Source organism: Heptranchias perlo, chromosome 1 (assembly GCF_035084215.1).
Source record: "Heptranchias perlo isolate sHepPer1 chromosome 1, sHepPer1.hap1, whole genome shotgun sequence".
In the NCBI taxonomy this organism is placed as follows: Eukaryota; Metazoa; Chordata; class Chondrichthyes; order Hexanchiformes; family Hexanchidae; genus Heptranchias; species Heptranchias perlo.
The window spans coordinates 91,229,664-91,251,869 of NC_090325.1; the positions used below are offsets into that span (position 1 = coordinate 91,229,664).

General features: G+C 42.7%; 1 protein-coding gene across 2 annotated transcripts in view; it reads right to left on the bottom strand.

Annotated features, from left to right (window-relative positions):
• Positions 1 to 22,206, bottom strand: part of LOC137324233 (LIM and calponin homology domains-containing protein 1-like) — a 409,488-nt gene that overhangs the window by 116,094 nt on the left and 271,188 nt on the right. For both annotated transcript variants that reach the window (XM_067988383.1, XM_067988389.1), the window contains exon 4: positions 16,790 to 16,896. In XM_067988383.1, the coding sequence (XP_067844484.1) occupies positions 16,790 to 16,896 (107 nt within the window). The remainder of the gene's footprint in view (positions 1 to 16,789; positions 16,897 to 22,206) is intronic.

Below are 22,206 nucleotides of genomic sequence, written 5' to 3' on the forward strand. Positions count from 1 at the left end.
GCTTGATTTCTTCCCCCCCAAGTTTCTTCCCTCCTCTCCTGAAGATGCTAACTCTTGTTGCAGCATGGTTACATGGGTAATCCTATGTGATGACCGTCAGTAGGCTATTTGACTATGAAGAATAACACAGCTGATTTCTATCCTGTTCTCAGCCAATGTTCATAATGCATACTTTCCAGCAGGCATCACAAGATAGTGAGCAGGAGCAGAACACCTAGTTATTTATACCTTCCTAGTCTAGGGACACTGAAGCTAATTTTTACACTCCTACCACCACCTCAGTTCAAATCAGGTAACTCAGCACAGACCATAGATCGAGCCTGGTATATATGCATTTGCCCATTAGACAATTGAGGGGGCTCATGCCCAGGCTTTGCAACTTCCAAGAATATTTGCATTTTCATTCCTAATGTTTAATTGGTCCAGCACCAACTTTGCATACCACCTAAATTCAGCGTAGACAGATATTAAACTGAGATTTTCTATTATAGCATGATTTAAATTGCATTTTCCTGGGAAATATACATTGCGACATAGCAATGTGAAATCAAGGCCAGTGTCTCAGTAGTGACATCCAGTCAGATTCTACGCACTGTCCAAACATGAATGGAAAATGTCACACCGGCTGTGTACTTTGTGAATAGCACATTTGTCATTCAGTCATGACATTTTGCAAAGACACTGTACTTCTACCAGACAATACTGTAAACATAAATCAGTCTTTGGGCCTATTTGAAGGGGAATTAAGAACTGAAAAGGCAGTTTACACTGGGCCTTAAACTCTTAAGCTGAGCCACCCACAAAGTCAGGGAGTTGCTACTGAGTAAAGCGTTATGACAGCTAGCATTGCATAAATAGTTTACAGCAAATTTTTTTATGAAGCCAAAGGGTCACCTCAAAGAACCGAACAATAGCTTCTGTTCTGGTACAGTGGGATTGTTCAGCTAAAGCTGCACAGAAAAATGCAAAGTTCTTTCACTATTTGAAGTTTTTTATCATTTCAGATATTGTTTTTGTACAGAATGTTGCAAGATTTTTTTCTTCCAATTTTCTCTCATTTTTTTGATTCCATGAAAATTATTCCATGGCCACTGGCAGCCCTCGAGTACCACATAGGAGCAGTTATTCTTCACGTGAGTATTGGCAGGTTGTGGAGAGGGTCACAGCCGAGCCTGATCCCATCCCCACCTTATGTCCACGTGGAATGGGGACAATGGTTGACATTTTTTCCTCCTTTACCCAATGGTGCTGAACCAAATGTAGCACTCTCACCATCAGTCCAGCTGAGATCAACTAACTCAACATGGACTGCAGGTCCAACCTGGGATTCCCAGTTTTGTCATCTCAGTACAACACCAAGAGTACATTTACCCATAAGCCATTAGTAGAATTCTTACAGGCTTTAGAAAAAAAATTAGCACAAACAGATTTCATAAAGGGTTCAAATAATTTGTCAATAATTTTACCCATGATGTCAGTATGAGTAAAAAATGGAAAGTTCTCTTTTTACTTATGCTGACTTTTTTTTTGCTAAAATTAGCGACAGGAGAAATTTAACCTCAAAGTAAGAAGGGCTTGGGATGATTAATGTCTGTTTTTCAACATAGGCTTATGTGCTGTGTAAGATATGGACTGATTATGATTGATGATACAACTCTTATCATCCATACACTAGGGATTTTAAATAATTTTAAAACAAAATTCTGCTGTAATTCATTGCAAATATCCTGGTTACCATCTCTCACTAGTCTCTCTCAGGGCAGCTGCAATAATGAGGCTATCTGGCATTTTCCCAGGGCAAGGGACTGCATTGGGAGTGATGCCAAACTGCATCCTTTATATTGAATGAGTTAACAGAATGGCTAAAAGAGACTAATGAAGTGTAGAAATGCTGTGTTATTGCATTCTAGATCAATTATGTAACTGTTCTACTTTCTCTGTTTTTGTTTGTTCTTGTTTTGATTAATAACTACATTCCAATATAAAGGAAATTTAACAGACTTCTGATTTCTTGGACACCATTTAGGCATTAAATTCGTACATGACATAGGCACTAAGTCGATCTGCAAAGTCCTCCTCACAAAAATCTGAGGACTGGTCCCAACGTCGGGAGAGCTCTCCCACAGACTAGTCAAGCAATAGCCTAATATAGTCTTACTCACAGAATCACACCGATCAACCGTGTCCCAGACTCCTCCATCACTATCCCTGGGTGTGTCCTGTTCCACCTACAGGACAGTGGTAGAGTGGTATACAGTCAGGGGGGAGTGGCCCTGGGAGTCCTCAACATTATCTCATGGCTTCAGGTCAAACATGGGCAAGGAATCCTCCTGCTAATTACCAACTACCGACTTCACTCAGCTGATCACTACTTCTCCATTTGAACACCATTTGGAGGAAGCACTAAGGGTAGCAAAGGCACAGAACAAACTCTGGGTGGGGTATTCCAATGTCGATCACCAAGAGTGGCTTGCTAGTACCACCACTAACTAAGCTGGCTGAGTCCTGAAGGACATAGTTGCCAGACCCGGGATGTGGAAGGTGGTGAAAGAACCAACACAAAGGAATAATCTATTTGATCTCATCCTCACCAATCTTTCTCATGCAGATGTATCTGTCCATGACAGCATTGGTAGGAGTGACCACTGCACAGTCATCATGGAGGCCAAGTCCCATCTTCACACTAAGGACACTCTCTATCATGTTGTGTGGTACTACCACCATGATAAGTGGGATAGATTAAGAACAGATTTGGCAGCTCAAAACTGTGCATTCATGAGGCACTGTGGGCCATCTGCAGCAGCAGCAGCATTGTATACCACCACAATCTGTAACCTCATGATCCGGCATATCCCTCACTCCTCCATCATCAAGTCAGATTACCAGCCTGATTCAATGAGAAGTGTAGAAGAGCACGCCAAGAGCAGCACAGGCGTAACTGAAAATGAAGTGCCAACCTGGTGAAGCTACAACACATGCACTCTAAATAGTGCAATCAGCATTCTATAGACAGAGCTAAGGGTTCCCACAACCAATGGATCAGATTAAAGTTCTGCAACCCTGCATTTGCAACCATCTTCAACTAGTGGATGATCCTTCTCGGCCTCTTCTTGAGGTCCTCACCATCACAGATACCAGTCTTCAGACAATTCGATTCACTCTACATGACATCAAGAAATGGCTGAGTGTGCTGAACACATCTAAGGTTACGGGCACCGACAGTAGTGCTGAATCCTGTGCTCCAGAACTAGCCGCATTTCTAGCTAAGATGTTCCAGTACAGCTACAACACTGGCATCAACCCGACAATGTGAAAAATCACCTAGGTGTGTCCTCTCCACAAAAAGCAGGACAAATCCAACCTGGTCAATCCCAATCTTATCAACCTACTCTCAATCAGTAAGGTGTTGGAAGGAGTTGTCAACAGCGCTATCAAGCGACACTTACTCACGAATAACCTGCTCACCGATGCTTAGTTTGGATTCCACCAGGACCACTCGGATCCAGACTTGACTACAGCCTTGGTCCAAACATGGATCCGTGATCTGAATTCCAGAGGTGAAGTGAGAGTGACTGCCCTTGACATCAAGGCAGCATTCAACTGAGCATGGCATCAAGGAGCCCTTGAAATGAAGTCAATGTGGATCAGGTGGAAAACTCTCCAGTAGCTGGAGTCATACCTGGCATAAAAGAAGATGGTTGTGGGTTTTTGGAGGCCAATCATCGCAGCACCAGGATATCTCTGCAGGAGTTCCTCAGGCCCAACTATCTACATCTATGACCTTCTTTCCATCATAAGGTCAGAAGTGGGGCTGTTTGCTGATGATTGAACAGTGTTCAACTCCATTTACAATTTCTCAGATAATGAAGCAGTCTGCGCCCGCATGCAGCATGACCTGAACAACATCCAGGCTTGGGCTGATAAGTGACAAGTTGTGCCACACAAGTACCATCTCCAACAAGGGACAGCCTAACCACCTCCAATTGACATTCAATGGCATTATCATCCCCAATTCCCCACCATCAACATCCCGGGGGTCACCACTGACCAGAAATTCAACTCGACAAGCCACAAAGGAAGATGGTAGTGGTTGTTGGAGGCCAATCACCTCAGCCCCAGGACATTGCTGCAGGAGTTCCTCAGGGCAATGTCCTAGGCCCAACCATCTTCAGCTGCTTCATCAATGACCTACACTATATCATAAGGTCAGAAGCTGGGGTGTTTGCTGATGATTGCACTGTGTTCAATTCCATTCACAACCCCTCAGATAATGAAGCAGCCCATGCCTGCAAGCAGCAAGACCTGAACAACATCCAGGCTTGGGCTGATAAGTGGCGAGTAACATTCGCACCAGACAAGTGCCAGGCAATGACCATCTCCAACAAGAGAGAGTCTAACCACCTCCCCTTGACATTCAACGGCATTACCATCACCGAATCCCCCACCATCATCATCCTGGGGGTCATCATTGACCATAAATTTAACTGGACCAGCCATATAAATACTGTGGCTACAACAGCAGGTCAGAGGCTGGGTATTCTGTGACAAGCGACTCACCCCCTGACTCCTCAAAGCCTTTCCACCATCTACAAGGCACAAGTCAGGAGTGTGATGGAATACTCTCCACTTGCTTGGATGAGTGCAGCTCCAACAACACTCAAGAAGCTCAACACCATCCAGGACAAAGCAGCCCACTTTATTGGCACCCCATCCACCACCCTAAACATTCACTCCCTTCACCACCGGCGCACAGTGGCTGCAGTGTGTACCATTCACAGGATGCACTGCAGCAACTCGCCAAGGATTCTTCGACAGCACCTCCCAAACCCATGACCTCTACCACCTAGAAGGACAAGGGCAGCAGGTGCATGGGAACACCACCTGCACGTTCCCCTCCAAGTCACACACCATCCTGACTTGGAAACATATTGCTATTCCTTCATCGTCGCTGGGTCAAAATCCTGGAACTCCCTACCTAACAGCACTGTGGGAGAACCTTCACCACACGGACTGCAGCGGTTCAAGAAGGCAGCTCACCACCATTTTCTCAAGGGCAATTAGGGATGGGCAATAAATACCGGCCTTGCCAGCAACGCCCACATCCCATGAATGAATTAAAAAAACCCATAAATGTCATGGCTACCAGGGCAGGTCAGAAGCTGGGTATTCTGCGGTGAATAGCTCACCTCGTCACTCCCCAAAGCCTCTCCACCATCTACAAGGCACAGAGTCTAGCTCGATCCTGTCACGAATGACAAGGAGGCCAACGGACAAGGGTGGCATTTCAGGCAGCAGGATGATGCCACCAGGGACCCAAGGGAATGGTCCCCAGCATAAGGTGAGAATCCCTACGTGGTCAGTTTTCAGTAAAATATTAAAATGTCTACGTGGCAAAGAAGCAGAATGCAAAATGGTTAGAAAGGGTTAATTAGTTCGTAACTGAGATTGGTACAGGTGGCCTGGCCCTCCTGCTGGGCCATATGTTTGCGTAGTCAGCAGGTTTGCATTGTCTTATCAATGTAGAGTCTTTGATGTGATTCAAGGACTGGTCTGAATGTCTCCATGTTTATGGCAGATCAATATAGGTAACGAGCTTAGCCAAAGTTGAAAGACATTCCAGGTTGGGAGATAAGGAACAGAAGGAACAGGGAAGAACATTCCAAGTTGGAAGGTGAGGAAGTATCCCCTTTGATGTCTAACAGCAGCATGATCAGCACATGGACGATTTATGATTGGCCGGAAATAATGTAACCTCGCATGGCAACCTATGCCCGGCTTATGATTGGTGTTGACCCTCGTTAAGTATGTTCCAACCCTATTGATTTGTATAAAAACGTGTGGATTTCTGTATGTTTCTTGTTCTTGCTCTGCCAGCATAGAGGGACTCTATCAGGAGTCCAAATCAATGCTGCAGACTAAGAACCCTGCTATTAAAGTTGTGATGAACTTTAAAATGTACTCGACTTCAGTTTTTACTGAACCAGACTGAGGGGAAAGAATCCGGATCGTCAAAGGTAAGTAGGGTACGAAGGCAATCGCAATTGAGGGTGGAGATGGAAGCCGGGGCAGGGGCGGCCCAACCTTTCCTGTGGCACTTGGAGGAACACCTCTGCTGGCCCACAAGAAAAACTTCAAAAAATTAAAAGTTCACACTTACTTGGGCTTCTTCTGGCCACGTTGCTGCTTGACATCACCTTTCACTGGCGGTTCCGACACTGGACGTTACTGCCGTAATCGGCTGTTAAACTTGTGTTGGGGTTTGAATGATGTCATCAGACCACGACATTTCAATATTAATGAAGCCCTCATCTGCCTGTGGTGGGCAGCCTCAATGCAGCCAAAAACCCAGGAGTTAAAATGGCGACAGATGAGAACACGTCAGGAATACAGCAAGTAGCGGCATTTCTCCCCCCGCCCTCCACGTTCCCGCTGGGTGAACAGGGTTAAAAGCGGGCCTTTGATGTGTGGAGGAAGCACAGGCACGAATGCGTGCCTGACTACTTTGTGACACTGCACATTAGTGCATGAATTTATTATGCCACTCTGCCACCTCTGCCAATACTTTTTTTCAAAGAAGTACTTATATCACTAACTTTCATTCATCTTTGTTTTCCTGTTGATTTTTCTTTTGTAAACAGTTAAGAGAGACATTGGACATCGATGTGCCTATTTTATGGGCGTGAAATAGGCAAAACGGCGTCCAAAATCGGGTCGCAATCTCCCCTGCCTGATTGATCCTGAAAGTGTGCCTCACGTGAAATTGAATCAGATGATTTTTAGTTCCTAGAGCTCCTACCTGAAACAGGAAGTAAAAGAAAGAAAGACTTGCATTTATAGAGCGCCTTTCACGATCTCAGGACATCCCAAAGTGTTTTACCAACAATCAGTGAAATACTTTTGAAGTGCAGTCACCATTGTAATGTAGGAAACTCATCAGCCAATTTGCATATAGCAAAATCCCACAAACAGCAATGAGATAGTGGCCAAATAATCTGTTTTGGTGATGTTGGTTGAGGGATAAATATTGGCCAGTACACCGGGGAGAACTCCCCTGCTCTTCTTCGAAATAGTGCCCTGGGATCTTTTACGTTCACCTAAGAGGGCAGGCGGAGCCTCAGCTTAACATCTCATCCGAAAGTTGGCACCTCCAACAGTGCAGCTCTCCCTCAGTACCGCACAGAAGTGCCAGCCTAGATTATGTGCTCAAGTCTTTGGAGTGGGGCTTGAGCTCACAACCTTCTGACTCAGAGGCAAGATTGCCACCACTAAGCCAAGGCTGACACCTTGTATATTCACATATACTATATGAATAGTATTGTTAATCAGAGAAAACACTCCATCTTAGGTATGAAGTATATGTCATAAAATACAAAGCATCATGACTTGGTCCAACAAAAACATCAATTAAACCTTGGCAAGAACACGCGAAGAGAGGAGCCAATCTAATTTTGCTGACAAGCTACGGTTGGCTAGCTAAGTAGTCTCATTCAGGAAGACAGCTCAACTGTTGGAACGATGCACTGATGACAGTGTAAACAGTGAACCTGTAGTTTAAGTTTGAATCTTATCAGAAGAGAATGAAATGCCATGGATACTTTGAATGTTAGATATGTACCCTTTCATACGCATGAGTTGATAGTTCTTGATTACAATCTCTACTTCATGGGAAATGTGTACTTGAAGTTTTGAATGAATAAACACCATTTACACCATCTGGCTGGGCCTGCTCTTAATGGGGAAAATTTCCTATTTAGTGATACTGGTACAAAATTTTATGTGATGGGAGAGCATATCAGCAGTGATTCCGTGATCTGGTGTTCTCAATGCGAAGCAGCAGTTCCAAGCATCGTAGCTTGGGAAATCATGGGCATGCAGTCCAAGATTTTCTATTCACTAATTTTAATGGAGGAGAGTTGGATCATGGAGGATAACTTGGTCACCAATGTTAAAGACCATAGAGAGGTGGAGAAAGATGAGGAAGAGATAACACATCACAGTAGCAGCCTCAGAGAATATTAGTAGTGAATTTGACCAGGACTATGGGCTGGAATTTCCATGATGGTTCCACCGCAACTTCAAAGGAAGATCCACGGAAATCTAAGACGAACGGCATAATCTGCGAATGATCAGGAGAAGCTCCACGGAAATGAATGGCGTATGTCTCAGTGCTGTGGGTGCACTGGAAACAGAACTGAAGGTGTCCGAGCGGTGGTCACAGAGCTAATTGGTGACGCCACATAGCAGAACCTTAGAAAGGAAGGGGAAATTGGAGAGGTGGAGATGGTTGGAAAGGATAGAAGAGTTGTGGTGAGCTTTTTAAGGAGTGGGGTGATGATGGCAGTTTTGTTAGGTGGGGAACAGTGTCTGAGGAGAAGTGATTGGCACTGAGCCAAAGAGGGATTCTTGAGTGGTCGGGACCTGTGTTGGTAGGGAGTTAAGTAGCAGATGGTGGTTCTCATGGTGGGGCTCAGCTTTGCAAGGGCTGCGGTGGAGAAAGGGGATAAATTACAGAATATTATGGGGCAAGATCTGGGATAGGGGTGCACTGGGTCAGCATGGAAGGGCACAGATGCTTGAGTGGCTTAGTGGGCAATTTCAGTTTTGAAAGCAGTCCATAAGTTCCTCATATTTGGCATCTTTCTATCCTCCTTTAAACCCTCTTTTAATGTTCCAATGCCCTTTAATAGTTTCAGTTATTCAAATTTAGAAGTACAATTTCAAAATTTGCAGATGACACCAAATTGGTTGGTGTAGTTAATACAAAGGAAGAATGTGACAAAATACAGGAAGACATTAATAAACTTGCAGAATGGGTGTGTAATTAGCAAATGAATTTCAATATAGATAAGTGTGAGATGGTGCATTTTGGTAGGAGAGAATAAGGAGGCCACATACTGCTTGGAAAATATGAGTCTAAATTGAGTAGAGGAGCAAAGAGATCTCAGGGTACAGATACACATCACTAAAAGTAGAGACGCAGATTAATAAGACCATAAAAAAGCAAACCAAGCACTGGGGTTCATTTCTAGAGGGACAGAATTAAAAAGCAGAGAAGTTATGGTAAGTTTGTATAGAACCTTGGCTAGACCACACTTGGAGTACTGTGCACAGTTCTGGTCTCCATACTATAAAAAGGATATCGAAGCATTGGAGAAGGTACAAAAAAGATTCACAAGGATGATACCAGAACTAAGAGGATATCCTTATCAGAAAAGGCTGAGGCTCTTTCCTCTAGAAAAGAGAAGGCTGACGGGTGACCTAATAAAGGACTTTAAGACAATGAAAGGGTTTGATAGCAAAGACGTAGAGAAAATGTTTCCACTTGTGGGGGAGTCCAAAACTAGAGGTGATAAATATAAGACAGTCACTAATAAATCCAATAGGGAATTCAGGAGAAACTTCTTTACCTAGAGTGGTAAGAATGTGGAACTCAAAAAGCATAGATGCATTTAAGGGGAAGCTAGATAAGCACATGAGGGAGAAAGGAATGGATGGGTATGCTGATAGGATTAGATTAAGAGGGGTGGGAGGAGGCTCGTGTGGAGCATAGGCCAGTTGGGCCGAATGGCCTGTTTCTGTGCTGTAGACTCGATGCAAATTGATATGATACTCCAAACGTAGTCTTACCAATGCTTTACAAAATATTTGCAAAGCATCTATGAGTCTACTCCTACACCAAAATCTATTTGCCTTGGCACATTTGAGAGGTATGCCAAAGAGAAAATGGGTGAGAAAAATGATGTGGCAATTTATCTGGGCTAATTTTTGAAAGTTGTTCAAAGAAAGAAAAACACAAAATGTTTGGATGCCTGATCTAGAATCAATTAATTATCTTTACAAAAAAAGAATAAATCAATCAACATGCCGTCAATACATCAGATGGAAGATTATGCACAATGGTAGTCATAGCAGGTGCATTATCTTAATAAATAAAACAGATTTAGTAGATCCCAGCGCTTTATTAAGTCAGTGCCTGCGCTCTGTTTAATGTGCACGACAAAAATGCATGAAATGGGGAGGAGGCAGCAAATCAAAGTTTGATAAAACCAGAAAATGCAAAATAAATATACTGGAGGAGGGAGTGCTCTGATCACATCATCACAAATACATTCAAAAATAACATGTTTAAGACATTTTATGTAACATGAAGAGCTAAGAGAGGGACACAGGATGTGAGCAAAGAGTGGTTCCGAATGGGCACACATAGACAGAGAGGCGACAACAGAAATTGGGAGAGAGAAAGGAAGAGGAGAGACAGATATAGAGCAGGTGAAATGCGAGCAAATGCTCTTCTAACTCATCGGAAGCAGTGCCGTGTTACATAAATGGAAACTCGTGGGCAGTGAGCCCACAATTTTCCGATGCTTGTGGTGTGAGGAACCTAGCCACATGTGAAGACTCAGAAAATCAAACTTTTGTGGTTGGAATGCTGGCCCCGAACTTCCTGCTAGTGCTAGATTTTTGCCCCAAAAAAACACACAGGGACGTTCCATTCTACTCCATTGAAGTCTTGGCGTTAAGAAGGAGGATGGCATCACCCTCTGGATTTCCCACTGCTCCCACCTCCTTTGCCCAGAGCAACCTGGCCTTCAGCAATATACCACCATCCATGTCAGTGGAGTGGTGGAAGTGGGGCCCGCAGGGGTTTCCAGACTTGGGCCTTGGTCTGAAACACCCCAGAAAAATAAAGGCAGGGTCAGGCTCTATTGCTGCTCCACCATAGTTACAAAGCCAGAGCGGGATTATGTGTAATCAGCCCCTAGATCTAGGTCTTAGGAAACATCAATCTTTCCCAAGAATCAAACTATAACCACAGTGCCCTTCAAACTCTATGGTCTGAGGTAAACCACAGTCATTTGTATTAAATCCCATAACATAAACTTGCTAGAGCAAAAGGAAATGAATAGATGACAATGGGGGGAAAGTGAAAAGTAGTTTGTTATGCACAAAATGATATATAAATATGGTTTAGATTGAATCTTTCCCTCTCTTGCCTTTTATTTTTTGTAGTTTCAATTTCAGCAAGGAACCAATGAAATGTGTCAAGTGGAGGGGAGGCAGCAAGTCAAAGTTTGGTAAAACCAGAAAATGCAAAATAAATATACTGGAGGAGGGGGTGCTCTGATCACATCATCACAAATACATTCAAAAATAACATGTTTAAGACATTGCTATAGATAGTGACCAGATCAATCATTCCCCAATCTTACCATGATCCAAATACAACAGAATTTGGTCCATACTGTGGCAATGACGGTGTGCGGATATTACACAGTGTGCTGAGAGTTCGGTACGTGTGGGAGTTAGGTGAAGTGGGGGAAGGAGGTGCTGCTTTGCCTTGCTTTTCTTGCAGAGCGGTAGTGGACCTGAGAGCGGTGAGCGGCGGGAGAGAGCGAGACCAGAGCGGGGATATAAACAGCGCGGAGAGAGCGAGACCAGAGCTTACTCTGAGAGCGAGACTCTGAGACCAGCGGCAGTTCGGGGTGACGTCACCAGTCAGAAAGTGACGCGGCACAGGGGAGGCAGCTGATTGGTGAGTAGGTTCAGGTGAGTATTTCTACCATTTTACTGTAAGTAAAGTAATAAGAAAGGGAAGATCTGCAGGTTTTATAGCAGATAGTGTTTTTTTTAGTGAACCTAGGTCCCTAGTATAGTTAACATTTTCTAATTTCAACGTAATTTAAAAGGGGTAACTCAGCTAAGGCAAGTCATGGCAGCAGACCTCGCACCCGTGATATGCTCCTCCTGCAAGATGTGGGAAGTCATGGACACTACCAGTGTCCCTGCCGACCATGTGTGCGGGAAGTGTGTCCACCTGCAGCTACTGACCGATCGTATCTCGGAGCTGGAGCTGCGGGTGGACTCACTGTGGAGCATCCGCGATGCAGAGAAACTCGTGGATAGCACGTTTAGCGAGTTGGTCACACCGCAGGTAAAGGGTATACAGGCAGGAAGTGAATGGGTGACCACCAGGAAGAGTAAGAGATGCAGGCAGGTAGTGCAGGGGTCCCCTGTGGCCATCCCCCTCTCAAACAGATATGCCACTTTGGATGCTGTTGGGGGGGATGACTTATCAGGGGAAGGCAGCAGCAGCCAACTTCCTGGCACCACGGGTAGCTCTGCTGCACAGGCTGGGAGGAAAAAGAGTGGCAGAGCTATAGTGATAGGGGACTCAATTGTAAGGGGAATAGACAGGCGTTTCTGCGGCCGCAACCGAGACTCCAGGATGGTGTGTTGCCTCCCTGGTGCAAGGATCAAGGATGTCTCGGAGCGGCTACAGAACATTTTGGAGGGGGAGGGCGAACAGCCAGCTGTCGTGGTGCACATAGGCACCAACGATATAGGTAAAAAAGGGGATGAGGTCCTAAAAGCAGAATATAGGGAGTTAGGAGGTAAATTAAAAAATAGGACCTCAAAGGTAGTAATCTCAGGATTGCTGCCAGTGCCACGTGCTAGTCAGAGTAGAAATAGGAGGATATTTCAAATGAATACGTGGCTAGAGGAATGGTGCAAGGGGGAGGGATTCAAATTCCTGGGACACTGGAAACGGTTCTGGGGGAGGTGGGACCAGTACAAACCGGACGGTCTGCACCTGGGCAGGGCCGGGACCGCTGTCCTAGGAGGAGTGTTTGCTAGTGCTGTTGGGGAGGGTTTAAACTAAAGTGGCAGGGGGTTGGGAACCTGAGCAGGGAGAGAGAGGAAAGCGTAACAGGAAGGGACAGAAGGTATGGAGTAATAGGTAAAGTGTTAAAAAAGGAAAAAGCAGGAACTAAGCGTCACAAAACAGATTTGAAAGTTCTTTATCTGAATGCACGTAGCATTCGTAATAAAATGGACGAGTTAACGGCACAAATAACTACGTATGGGTATGATCTTGTGGCCATTACAGAAACATGGCTGCAGGGTGACAACGACTGGGAATTAAATATGCCAGGGTATTTAACAATCAGGAAGGACAGGCAGGAAGGAAGGGGAGGTGGGGTGGCTATGTTAATAAAGGAAGGAATCACTGTAATACAGAGAAATGATATTGGGACAAAGCATCAAGATAATGAAACAGTTTGGGTGGAGATAAGGAATAATAAGGGAAAAAAAACATTAGTGGGCGTAGTATATAGGCCTCCTAATAGTTGCAACTCTGCTGGAAGAAGTATTAATCAGGAGATAGTCGGGGCATGTAATAAGGGAACAGCCATAATTATGGGGGATTTTAATTATCATATTAACTGGACAAATCAAATTGGGCAGAGCAGCCTTGAGGACGAGTTCATTGAGTGCATCAGGGATGGATTTCTTGAGCAGTATGTAACTGATCCTACAAGGGGGCAGGCAACCTTGGACCTGGTCCTGTGTAATGAGTCAGGATTAATTAATAATGTCCTAGTTAAGGATCCCCTTGGAACGAGCGACCACAACATGGTTGAATTCCATATCCAATTAGAGGGTGAGAAGGTTGATTCTCAAACAAGCGTACTGAGCTTGAATAAAGGAGACTATGATGGTATGAGAGCGGAATTGATTAAAGTGGACTGGGAAAATAGATTAAAGGGTAAGACGGTACATGAGCAGTGGTGTTCATTTAGGGAGTTATTTTACAACTTTCAAAATAAATATATTCCACTGAGGAAAAAAGGGTGTAAAAGAAAAGACAGCCACCCGTGGCTAAGTAAAGAAATCAAGGATAGTATCCGACTAAAAACAAGGACATATAAGGTAGCCAAACTTAGTGGGAGGATAGAAGATTGGGAATTCTTCAAAAGACAGCAAAAAGTAACTAAAGGATTGATTAAGAAAGGGAAGTTAGATTATGAAAAGAAATTAGCAAAAAATATAAAAACAGATAGCAAGAGTTTCTATAGTTATATAAAAAGAAAAAGGGTGGCTAAGGCAAACATAGGTCCCTTAGAGGATGAGACCGGGAAATTAATGGTGGGAAACATGGAGATGGCAAAAATGCTGAACAAATATTTTGTTTCAGTCTTTACAGTAGAGGACACTAAGAATATCCCAACACTGGACAAACAGGGGACTCTCGGGGGGGAGGAGCTAAATACGATTAAAATCACTCAGGAGATGGTACTCAGTAAAATAATGGGACTCAAGGCGGATAAATCCCCTGGACCTGATGGCTTCCATCCTAGGGTCTTGAGGGAAGTGGCAGTAGGGATTGTGGATGCTTTGGTGATAGTTTTCCAAAATTCCCTGGACTCAGGAGAGGTCCCGGCAGATTGGAAAACTGCTAATGTAACACCGTTATTTAAAAAGGGTAGTAGGCAGAAGGCTGGAAATTATAGGCCAGTTAGCTTAACATCTGTGGTGGGTAAAATTTTGGAGTCTATTATTAAGGAGACAGTAACGGAACATTTAGATAAGCATAATTTAATAGGACAAAGTCAGCATGGCTTCATGAAGGGGAAGTCATGTCTGACAAATTTGCTTGAGTTCTTCGAGGATATAACGTATAGGGTGGATAAAGGGGAACCAGTGGACGTAGTGTATTTAGACTTCCAGAAGGCATTCGACAAGGTGCCACATGAAAGATTATTACTTAAGATAAAAAATCACGGGATTGGGGGTAATATTCTGGCATGGGTGGAGGATTGGTTATCAAACAGGAAGCAGAGAGTTGGGATAAATGGTTCATTTTCGGACTGGCAACCAGTAACCAGTGGTGTTCCACAGGGGTCGGTGCTGGGTCCCCAACTCTTTACAATCTATATTAACGATTTGGAGGAGGGGACCGAGTGCAACATATCAAAATTTGCAGATGATACAAAGATGGGAGGGAAAGTAGAGAGTGAGGAGGACATAAAAAACCTGCAAGGGGATATAGACAGGCTGGGTGAGTGGGCGGAGATTTGGCAGATGCAATATAATATTGGAAAATGTGAGGTTATGCACTTTGGCAGGAAAAATCAGAGAGCAAGTTATTTTCTTAATGGCGAGAGACTGGAAAGTACTGCAGTACAAAGGGATCTGGGGGTCCTAGTGCAAGAAAATCAAAAAGTTGGTATGCAGGTGCAGCAGGTGATCAAGAAAGCCAACGGAATGTTGGCTTTTATTGCTAGGGGGATAGAATATAAAAACAGGGAGGTATTGCTGCAGTTATATAAGGTATTGGTGAGACCGCACCTGGAATACTGCATACAGTTTTGGTCTCCATACTTAAGAAAAGACATACTTGCTCTCGAGGCAGTACAAAGAAGGTTCACTCGGTTAATCCCGGGGATGAAGGGGCGCACATATGAGGAGAGGTTGAGCAGATTGGGACTCTACTCATTGGAGTTCAGAAGAATGAGAGGCGATCTTATTGAAACATATAAGATTGTGAGGGGTCTTGATCGGGTGGATGCAGTAAGGATGTTCCCAAAGATGGGTGAAACTAGAACTAGGGGGCATAATCTTAGAATAAGGGGCTGCTCTTTCAAAACTGAGATGAGGAGAAACTTCTTCACTCAGAGGGTGGTAGGTCTGTGGAATATGCTGCCCCAGGAAGCTGTGGAAGCTACATCATTAGATAAATTTAAAACAGAAATAGACAGTTTCCTCGAAGTAAAGGGAATTAGGGGTTATGGGGAGCGGGCAGGAAATTGGACATGAAGCTGAGTTCGGATCGGTCAATGCCCTGTGGGTGGCGGAGAGGGCCCAGGGGCTATGTGGCCGGGTCCTGCTCCGACTTCTTGTGTTCTTTAGATTTGTGGTTGGGATCAGATCAGCCATGATCTTATTAAATGGCGGAGCAGGCTCGAGGGGCCGATTGGCCTACTCCTGCTCCAATTTCTTATGTTCTTATGTTCTTAATGTAATAATTATAGGACAGACATCAGGAAGTCGTCTTTTACACAAACAGTGATCATCAGCTGGAACAAATTATCAGGAAGGGTGGGTGAAGCCAGAACACAGGACTCATTTAACAAACAACTAGATACTGTAATGGGAAGGTGGTAGGGTTGGTATTCTGGAAGGCTGAGATCAAATGGACTGAAGGACCACATTCATCCAAACCTATCTTATGCTATGATCATGAAATGAAAATAAGGTTGCATTAATTTTACCAGTACAGTATGTGGCATATATTCAAATCAAAACATTCCATTTGTACAGACTGTGGTACACTTATCATTTATTTACACAGTTTGTAATAATAAGATTAGATTTCCTTTGACAGAGTGTTTATACTTTGTTTTCTCTTGTGATTTACATGCAGTTTCTTAATTGTGTCTGCTCAAATATAAACAACAAAATGCAATAACTCAAAAAGAACATTGGTGAAAAATGTTGTCTGCAACACAGCCGCATCTGTTAAACTTGCCAAAATAATTTGGCATTGTTGTCTCAACTTATGCAGTGAGAACTACAGAAATCTTGAAACAAGTTCCAGATGTCTGGCGATTCTCGAGATATGATATGTTTTGCAATTAAAAAGGCATAATGTACTGGAAATACAACAAGATCCTGTTACATACAGGATGAGGATCAATTGGTCAAGGGGAAAAAATGGCTGCTTACTCCCAGACTTGTGAAGAGCAGGCTGGATTGTGACCAAAAGTGGACTTGGCAAAGATGAGCTTCTATCAGGAATGTGCTTACAAGAGATTTGTATGTATCTGTATTTTATTGTATTTAAATAACAGAAATATGTGTATCAAATTAATTATTGCCAGAACTAAGAATGAATTCAAAGCAACTTATACAATTGGCACAGTATACTTTCAAATCCTTTCCCAATCTGTACAAGCTCTTTTCCGTCTATTTCATATTCATCACCACTTGCTCTTTTCTTACTTACTTGAATGTAGCCCTATTGGTCATATCTTGGAGATCACCAGGGTCAAAAAGCTGTGATCCCTTAAGTCCAAGCTCTTCACATGCTCTCAAAAACAAAGTAATGTTGTCCTGTTAGAGACAAAAGAAAATTATGTTACCAGCATCCATGCAGGGTGATTGATTACATCAGTGCTTTCAATGCAAGTTCGATATAATTTCTACTTGGAAGAAATGGCATTATCCTACATTAATAGTCCTTTGTTTTATAGCTATGTGTACTGCTCCATTTAGGTTTATAGCCTGCACAGCTCAAATTAAAAGAGTCAAGTAATATTATTTTTTCCTGCATGCATGTCATCTACAATCTAACCAACATTCAACATATTTGAACAAACAAAAAATTAAATATGGTTTAATTAACATATTGCTTTAAAAACGTTTAATTATAAACACAAAGGCTGTGGAATAAAAATATGAAAAGAGCCAAATTTGCTTCTTGGTGTCGGCTAAATGAACATTGACACATTTTGCTGCAATGTCCCCACCAACACTGTTAATTAAAATTAAAGCATCCTCTTATTTACATGGAACCATAATCATGAGCCACAGTTAAAGCTGTCAGAAGTGAGTGATGAATTTATGTTTACTACAATTGTTCAGTTTGTTCTGCAGAGGAGACGAATAGGTTTAATTTGAAGTGCAAAACTGCTGGCGGCATGTGAGGTATTTTCATCGAGCTGCAAAGGTCTTGTGTTGGGGGCTGGATCATTGATATGTTTCCAACAATGCATGAACCCACAATAATTTCGCTAAGCACTAGAAACCAAGCACAATGTCGGTGGAACATAGAAAAATATTGTCCAAAGAGTCAATTGTACATTTACAGCCCAGTAGTTCTGTAGCATTTCATAGCACATCTTTTAATTTTTAAAAATATACATTAAAAAAGGTGTTCATATTGGAAATATGTCTTTACAGAAAGGAATGACACAGACGGCACTTGCTCACAATATGTGTGGTATTATTAATTAATTAGCATATTAATTTGACACAAAGTCAATAGAAAAGAAAATCAGGCAGAGTGCAAAGCCGATTGCCAATTTGCTATCACCCGTTTTGCGCTACCGTCCAAGACAAATTTATACCTGAGATGCTTTTTGGTACTTCTGATGGTAGCTGTGTCACCTTATTTACTACAGCATTGCCACTGAAGACAGGACTACCATCAGTAATGCCATTATAAGGTAAAGGGGACATGAGTTGCATTAATGCATTGGGTTTCACTTAAACTAAAATTTAATCTAGAAAACCAACATCAAAGCCTTGCAGCTCTGCAGAAATTTGAAGCTTCACTTGATTCCCATTTAGAATCGTTGATTACGTTACTTAGATATTAGGTCTCCAACTGTGCTCCATAAATGAGCCACTGGAATTCTCAAATTTTTTTGGTATATGAAGTTAGTAAGAAATCTTTCAGTCCATAGCTATACATATCTCCTAGTAGATATCAAAAGATGCAATTGATAAACCAGAAGGATTTTATCAAGAGAGTATACTATCTTGAGCACACTTGTGCTGACCTTGCCATGACCGCCATCCATAACAATCTGAAAGATTCCATCATGTTTGGACAACCAGGATTCACAATGGGTCCATTCATGCATCCCTCACTGGTTAGTGTGAAATAAAGTAAACATGACTGGATTGTATTTCTTCTAAATACAACTAAATAATCTGCCATTAATCACCCAGTCTCATTCCAAACGAATAGCCTCCATCCTTGAAGAAGTTATGTTTACTTTTTTCAGTGGAAATTGACTAGTTAAATTTTTCCCCTAATAGTGAGATACATGGAAATTACCTCAAAATTATAAAGATCATAAAATGCAAAAGGAACAAAAAAACCTGAGAAGCTAAATCTATACTTTATATATAGGTGAGCCTCATATCAAGGATGACTGGATCATTCAAAGTTTCTCAGGTCCTTTGGTGCCTCTGTTGGATAACTGATGAACCTGATGCAGGTGCCATAGGTTTTTTAGCAGTGGTTGCAGCATAGGACCGGTGGCTGGAGTCAGTTGGTTGTTATAGTTGCTGTGTGACTGTGATTTTCTCGCTTTCCGATCAACTCCTGCAAGCATTTGTTTTTGAAGTGAGACACCAGCATGTAAAGTGATGCACAATCAAGTCCTAACTAATGCCATGTCCTCCTAATCATCAATAGAATATTACCTGACTTGGTTGTTTTTCAAGGTACTTCTTCTGTCCATCACTGGAATTGTGAACATTCTCTTGGAAGACTATATGAGTGTAGTAGAATAGATTATACATCATCTGTGGAAGTAGACGGTTTGATGGGCCAAACAACTTATGCTCTTGTGTAAACAATCAGTTTCGCTCAAGAATGCAATGGCATCTTGTGTAAGAAATGGAAGTGTCACTCCAGTGCAGTGAAGGATGCTCTCCTGAAGTAATGGTAAACGGACCATTGTTGGAACAGAGTAAAGGGAATTTTGGTCTGAGTTTAGCCTGTTCTATAACTGCAGAGACTGTTTGATGTTGACACTGTATGTAAAAGGATAGTGTTGTATTCCCAGCACTGACATTTCACACCTTTATAAGTGCAAAATTAGCAAAAAGGCAAACTATATGAATTTAAAAGGGCATCATCAATATTAAAGAAATAAAAATATGAAGAAAGACCTGAAGAATTGAGACTGCTTACATTAGAATAGAGGAGATTATGGGGTGATTTGATAGAGGTGTTTAAAATTATGAAGGAATGGGACAGAGAAGATAGACAGTTTCCAGTGATTAAGGGGACATAGATAGAAGTATAAATGTAGGAGGTTTAGGACAGAGAGCGGGAGAAATCTTTTTACACAGAGAGCTGTGAGGCAATGGAATGCACTACTGGAATTGGTGATTGAAGCAGAGACCATGCAAACTACGAAGAATCGATTAAAGAATGGAAAAATGAGAGGAAGACTGCATTTATATAGTGCCTTTCACAACCTCAGGACGTCATACAGCGCTTTACAGCCAATGAAGTACTTTTGAAGTGTAGTAACTGTTGTAATGTAGGAAACGCTGCAGCCAATTTGTACACAGCAAGGTCCCACAAACAGCAATGTGATAATGATCGGTTAATCTGTTTTTAGATGTTGATTAAGGGATAAACATTGGCCAGGATACCGGGGAGAACTCCCCTGCTGTTCTTCAGCTAGTGCCATTAGATCTTTTACGTCCACCTGAGAGGGCAGACAGGACCTCGGTTTAACATCTCATCAGAAAGACAGCACCTCTGACAGAGTGCAGCACTCCCTCAGCACTGCACTGGAGTGTCAGCTTAGATTTTGTGCTCAAGTCTCTGGAATGGGACTTGAACCCACAACCTTTTGACTCAGAGGCAAGAGTGCAACCCACTGAGCCATGGCTGTCACCTATTAGATTAGATAAGTGGTTGAAGGAAAAGGGAATAAAGGGATATGGGACTATTGTTCATTTGGATGAATAAACACCAGCATGGACTGGTTGGGCCAAATAGCCTGTTTCCATCTTATAAGTTCTATGTAATTTTATGTAACATGAAGAGCTAAGAGAGGGACACAGGATGTGAGCAAAGAGTGGTTCCGAATGGGCACACATAGACAGAGAGGCGACAACAGAAATTGGGAGGGAGAAAGGAGGAGGAGAGACAGATACAGAGCAGGGGAAATGTGAGCAAATGCTTTTCCAACTCATCGTAAGCCGTGTTACACGGATGGAAACTCGTGGGTAGCGAGCCCACAATTTTCCGATGTACGCTTGCTGTGTGAGGAACCTTGTCTAATGTGAACACTCAGAAAATCAAACTTTTGTGGTTAAAATGCTGGCCCCGAACTTCCTGCTAATGCTAGATTTTTGCCCCAAAAAACACACAGGGACGTTCCATTCTACTCCATTGAAGTCTTGGCGTTAAGAAGGAGGATGGCATTATCCTCTGGATTTCCCACTGCTCCCACCTCCTTTGCCCAGAGCAACCTGGACTTCAGCAATATACCAGCATCCATGTCAGTGGAGTGGTGGAAATGGGGCCCGCAGGGGTTTCCAGACTTGGGCCTTGGTCTGAAACACCCCAGAAAAATAAAGGCAGGGTCAGGCTCCATTGCTGTTCCACCATAGTTACAAAGCCAGAGCGGGATTATGTGTAATCAGCCCCTAGATCTAGGTCTTAGGAAACATCAATCTTTCCCAAGAATCAAACTATAACCACAGTGCCCTTCAAACTCTATGGTCTGAGGTAAACCACAGTCATTTGTATTAAATCCCATAACATAACCTTGCTAGAGCAAAGGGAATTGAATAGATGACAATGGGGGGAAAGTGAAAAGTAGTTTGTTATGCACAAAATGATATATAAAAATAGTTTAGATTGAATCTTTCCCTCTCTTGCCTTTTATTTTTTGTAGTTTTAATTCCAGCAAGGAACCAATGAAATATATTGTTAGTTTATTTGAAAAGCTATCAGCTGCACTGACTTCAAATGCAGTGACTCAGTGTCACATTTGTATCTTTAAATTGTTGATGACTCTCAAAATCAGCCCATTAGAGAGCTCAATTAAATGACTCTTCCATTCAAACAGCGGGATTATGGTTTCATTTCTCCCAGTTCCTGATCCCAGCCATGCTGTTGCTGAAAGGCGCTGAGTGGAAGAGAGGTGTCTGAGAAATTGTCCTCAGGTCAAGCTCAGGGCAGCACATTAGCTACTTGCCTATTCACCTCACCGGTCACAATAGGAACTGTTTCATTCTTAGAATTTTCTTAATGCTTGCCATGAAGCCCAGATACATTGACAAATTATTTTAATTGTTTTGGTTTAAAATTAATTATTATTAGATCCTTGAACAACAGTTTGTTCCTCAAACATTCTGCTCCTTTTTTAACATATGTCTAGCAGTTACTGCTATCATATGGGCTTCATGGGGCATGCATCACTCACTTTCATTCACTTGCAATTTATAAAACCATATTTGCAATTTATTTCTGAGTAACACTATCATTATGATATCCCACAGGTTTGGAAAGCTGGCCAGGAACGGACTGTTGTTGGGTGCACATGTATCTTATTATTGCTGCAGGTGACATCATCAAAATGCCTGCACTGAGGAAACTGGGCTATGCCAAGCTGTTCCACAGATCATGCCAACAGCACAAACAAACAGTGGGTCAACTAATCCTTTTCAGAATTTAATATCAAAAGCAAGTCACAGAAATGATTTGTTAGGAGGATCATCAAATGAGGCCACATGGGTTGAGCTAAAGAACAAAAAAGGGACAGTAACGTGCTGGGAGTGTACTATAGACCCCCAAGCAGTCAGAGGGAGGTAGGCAAATTTCTGAGAAGTGCAAAAACAATAGGGCAGTAATAGTAGGGGATTTCAACTACCCTAATATTA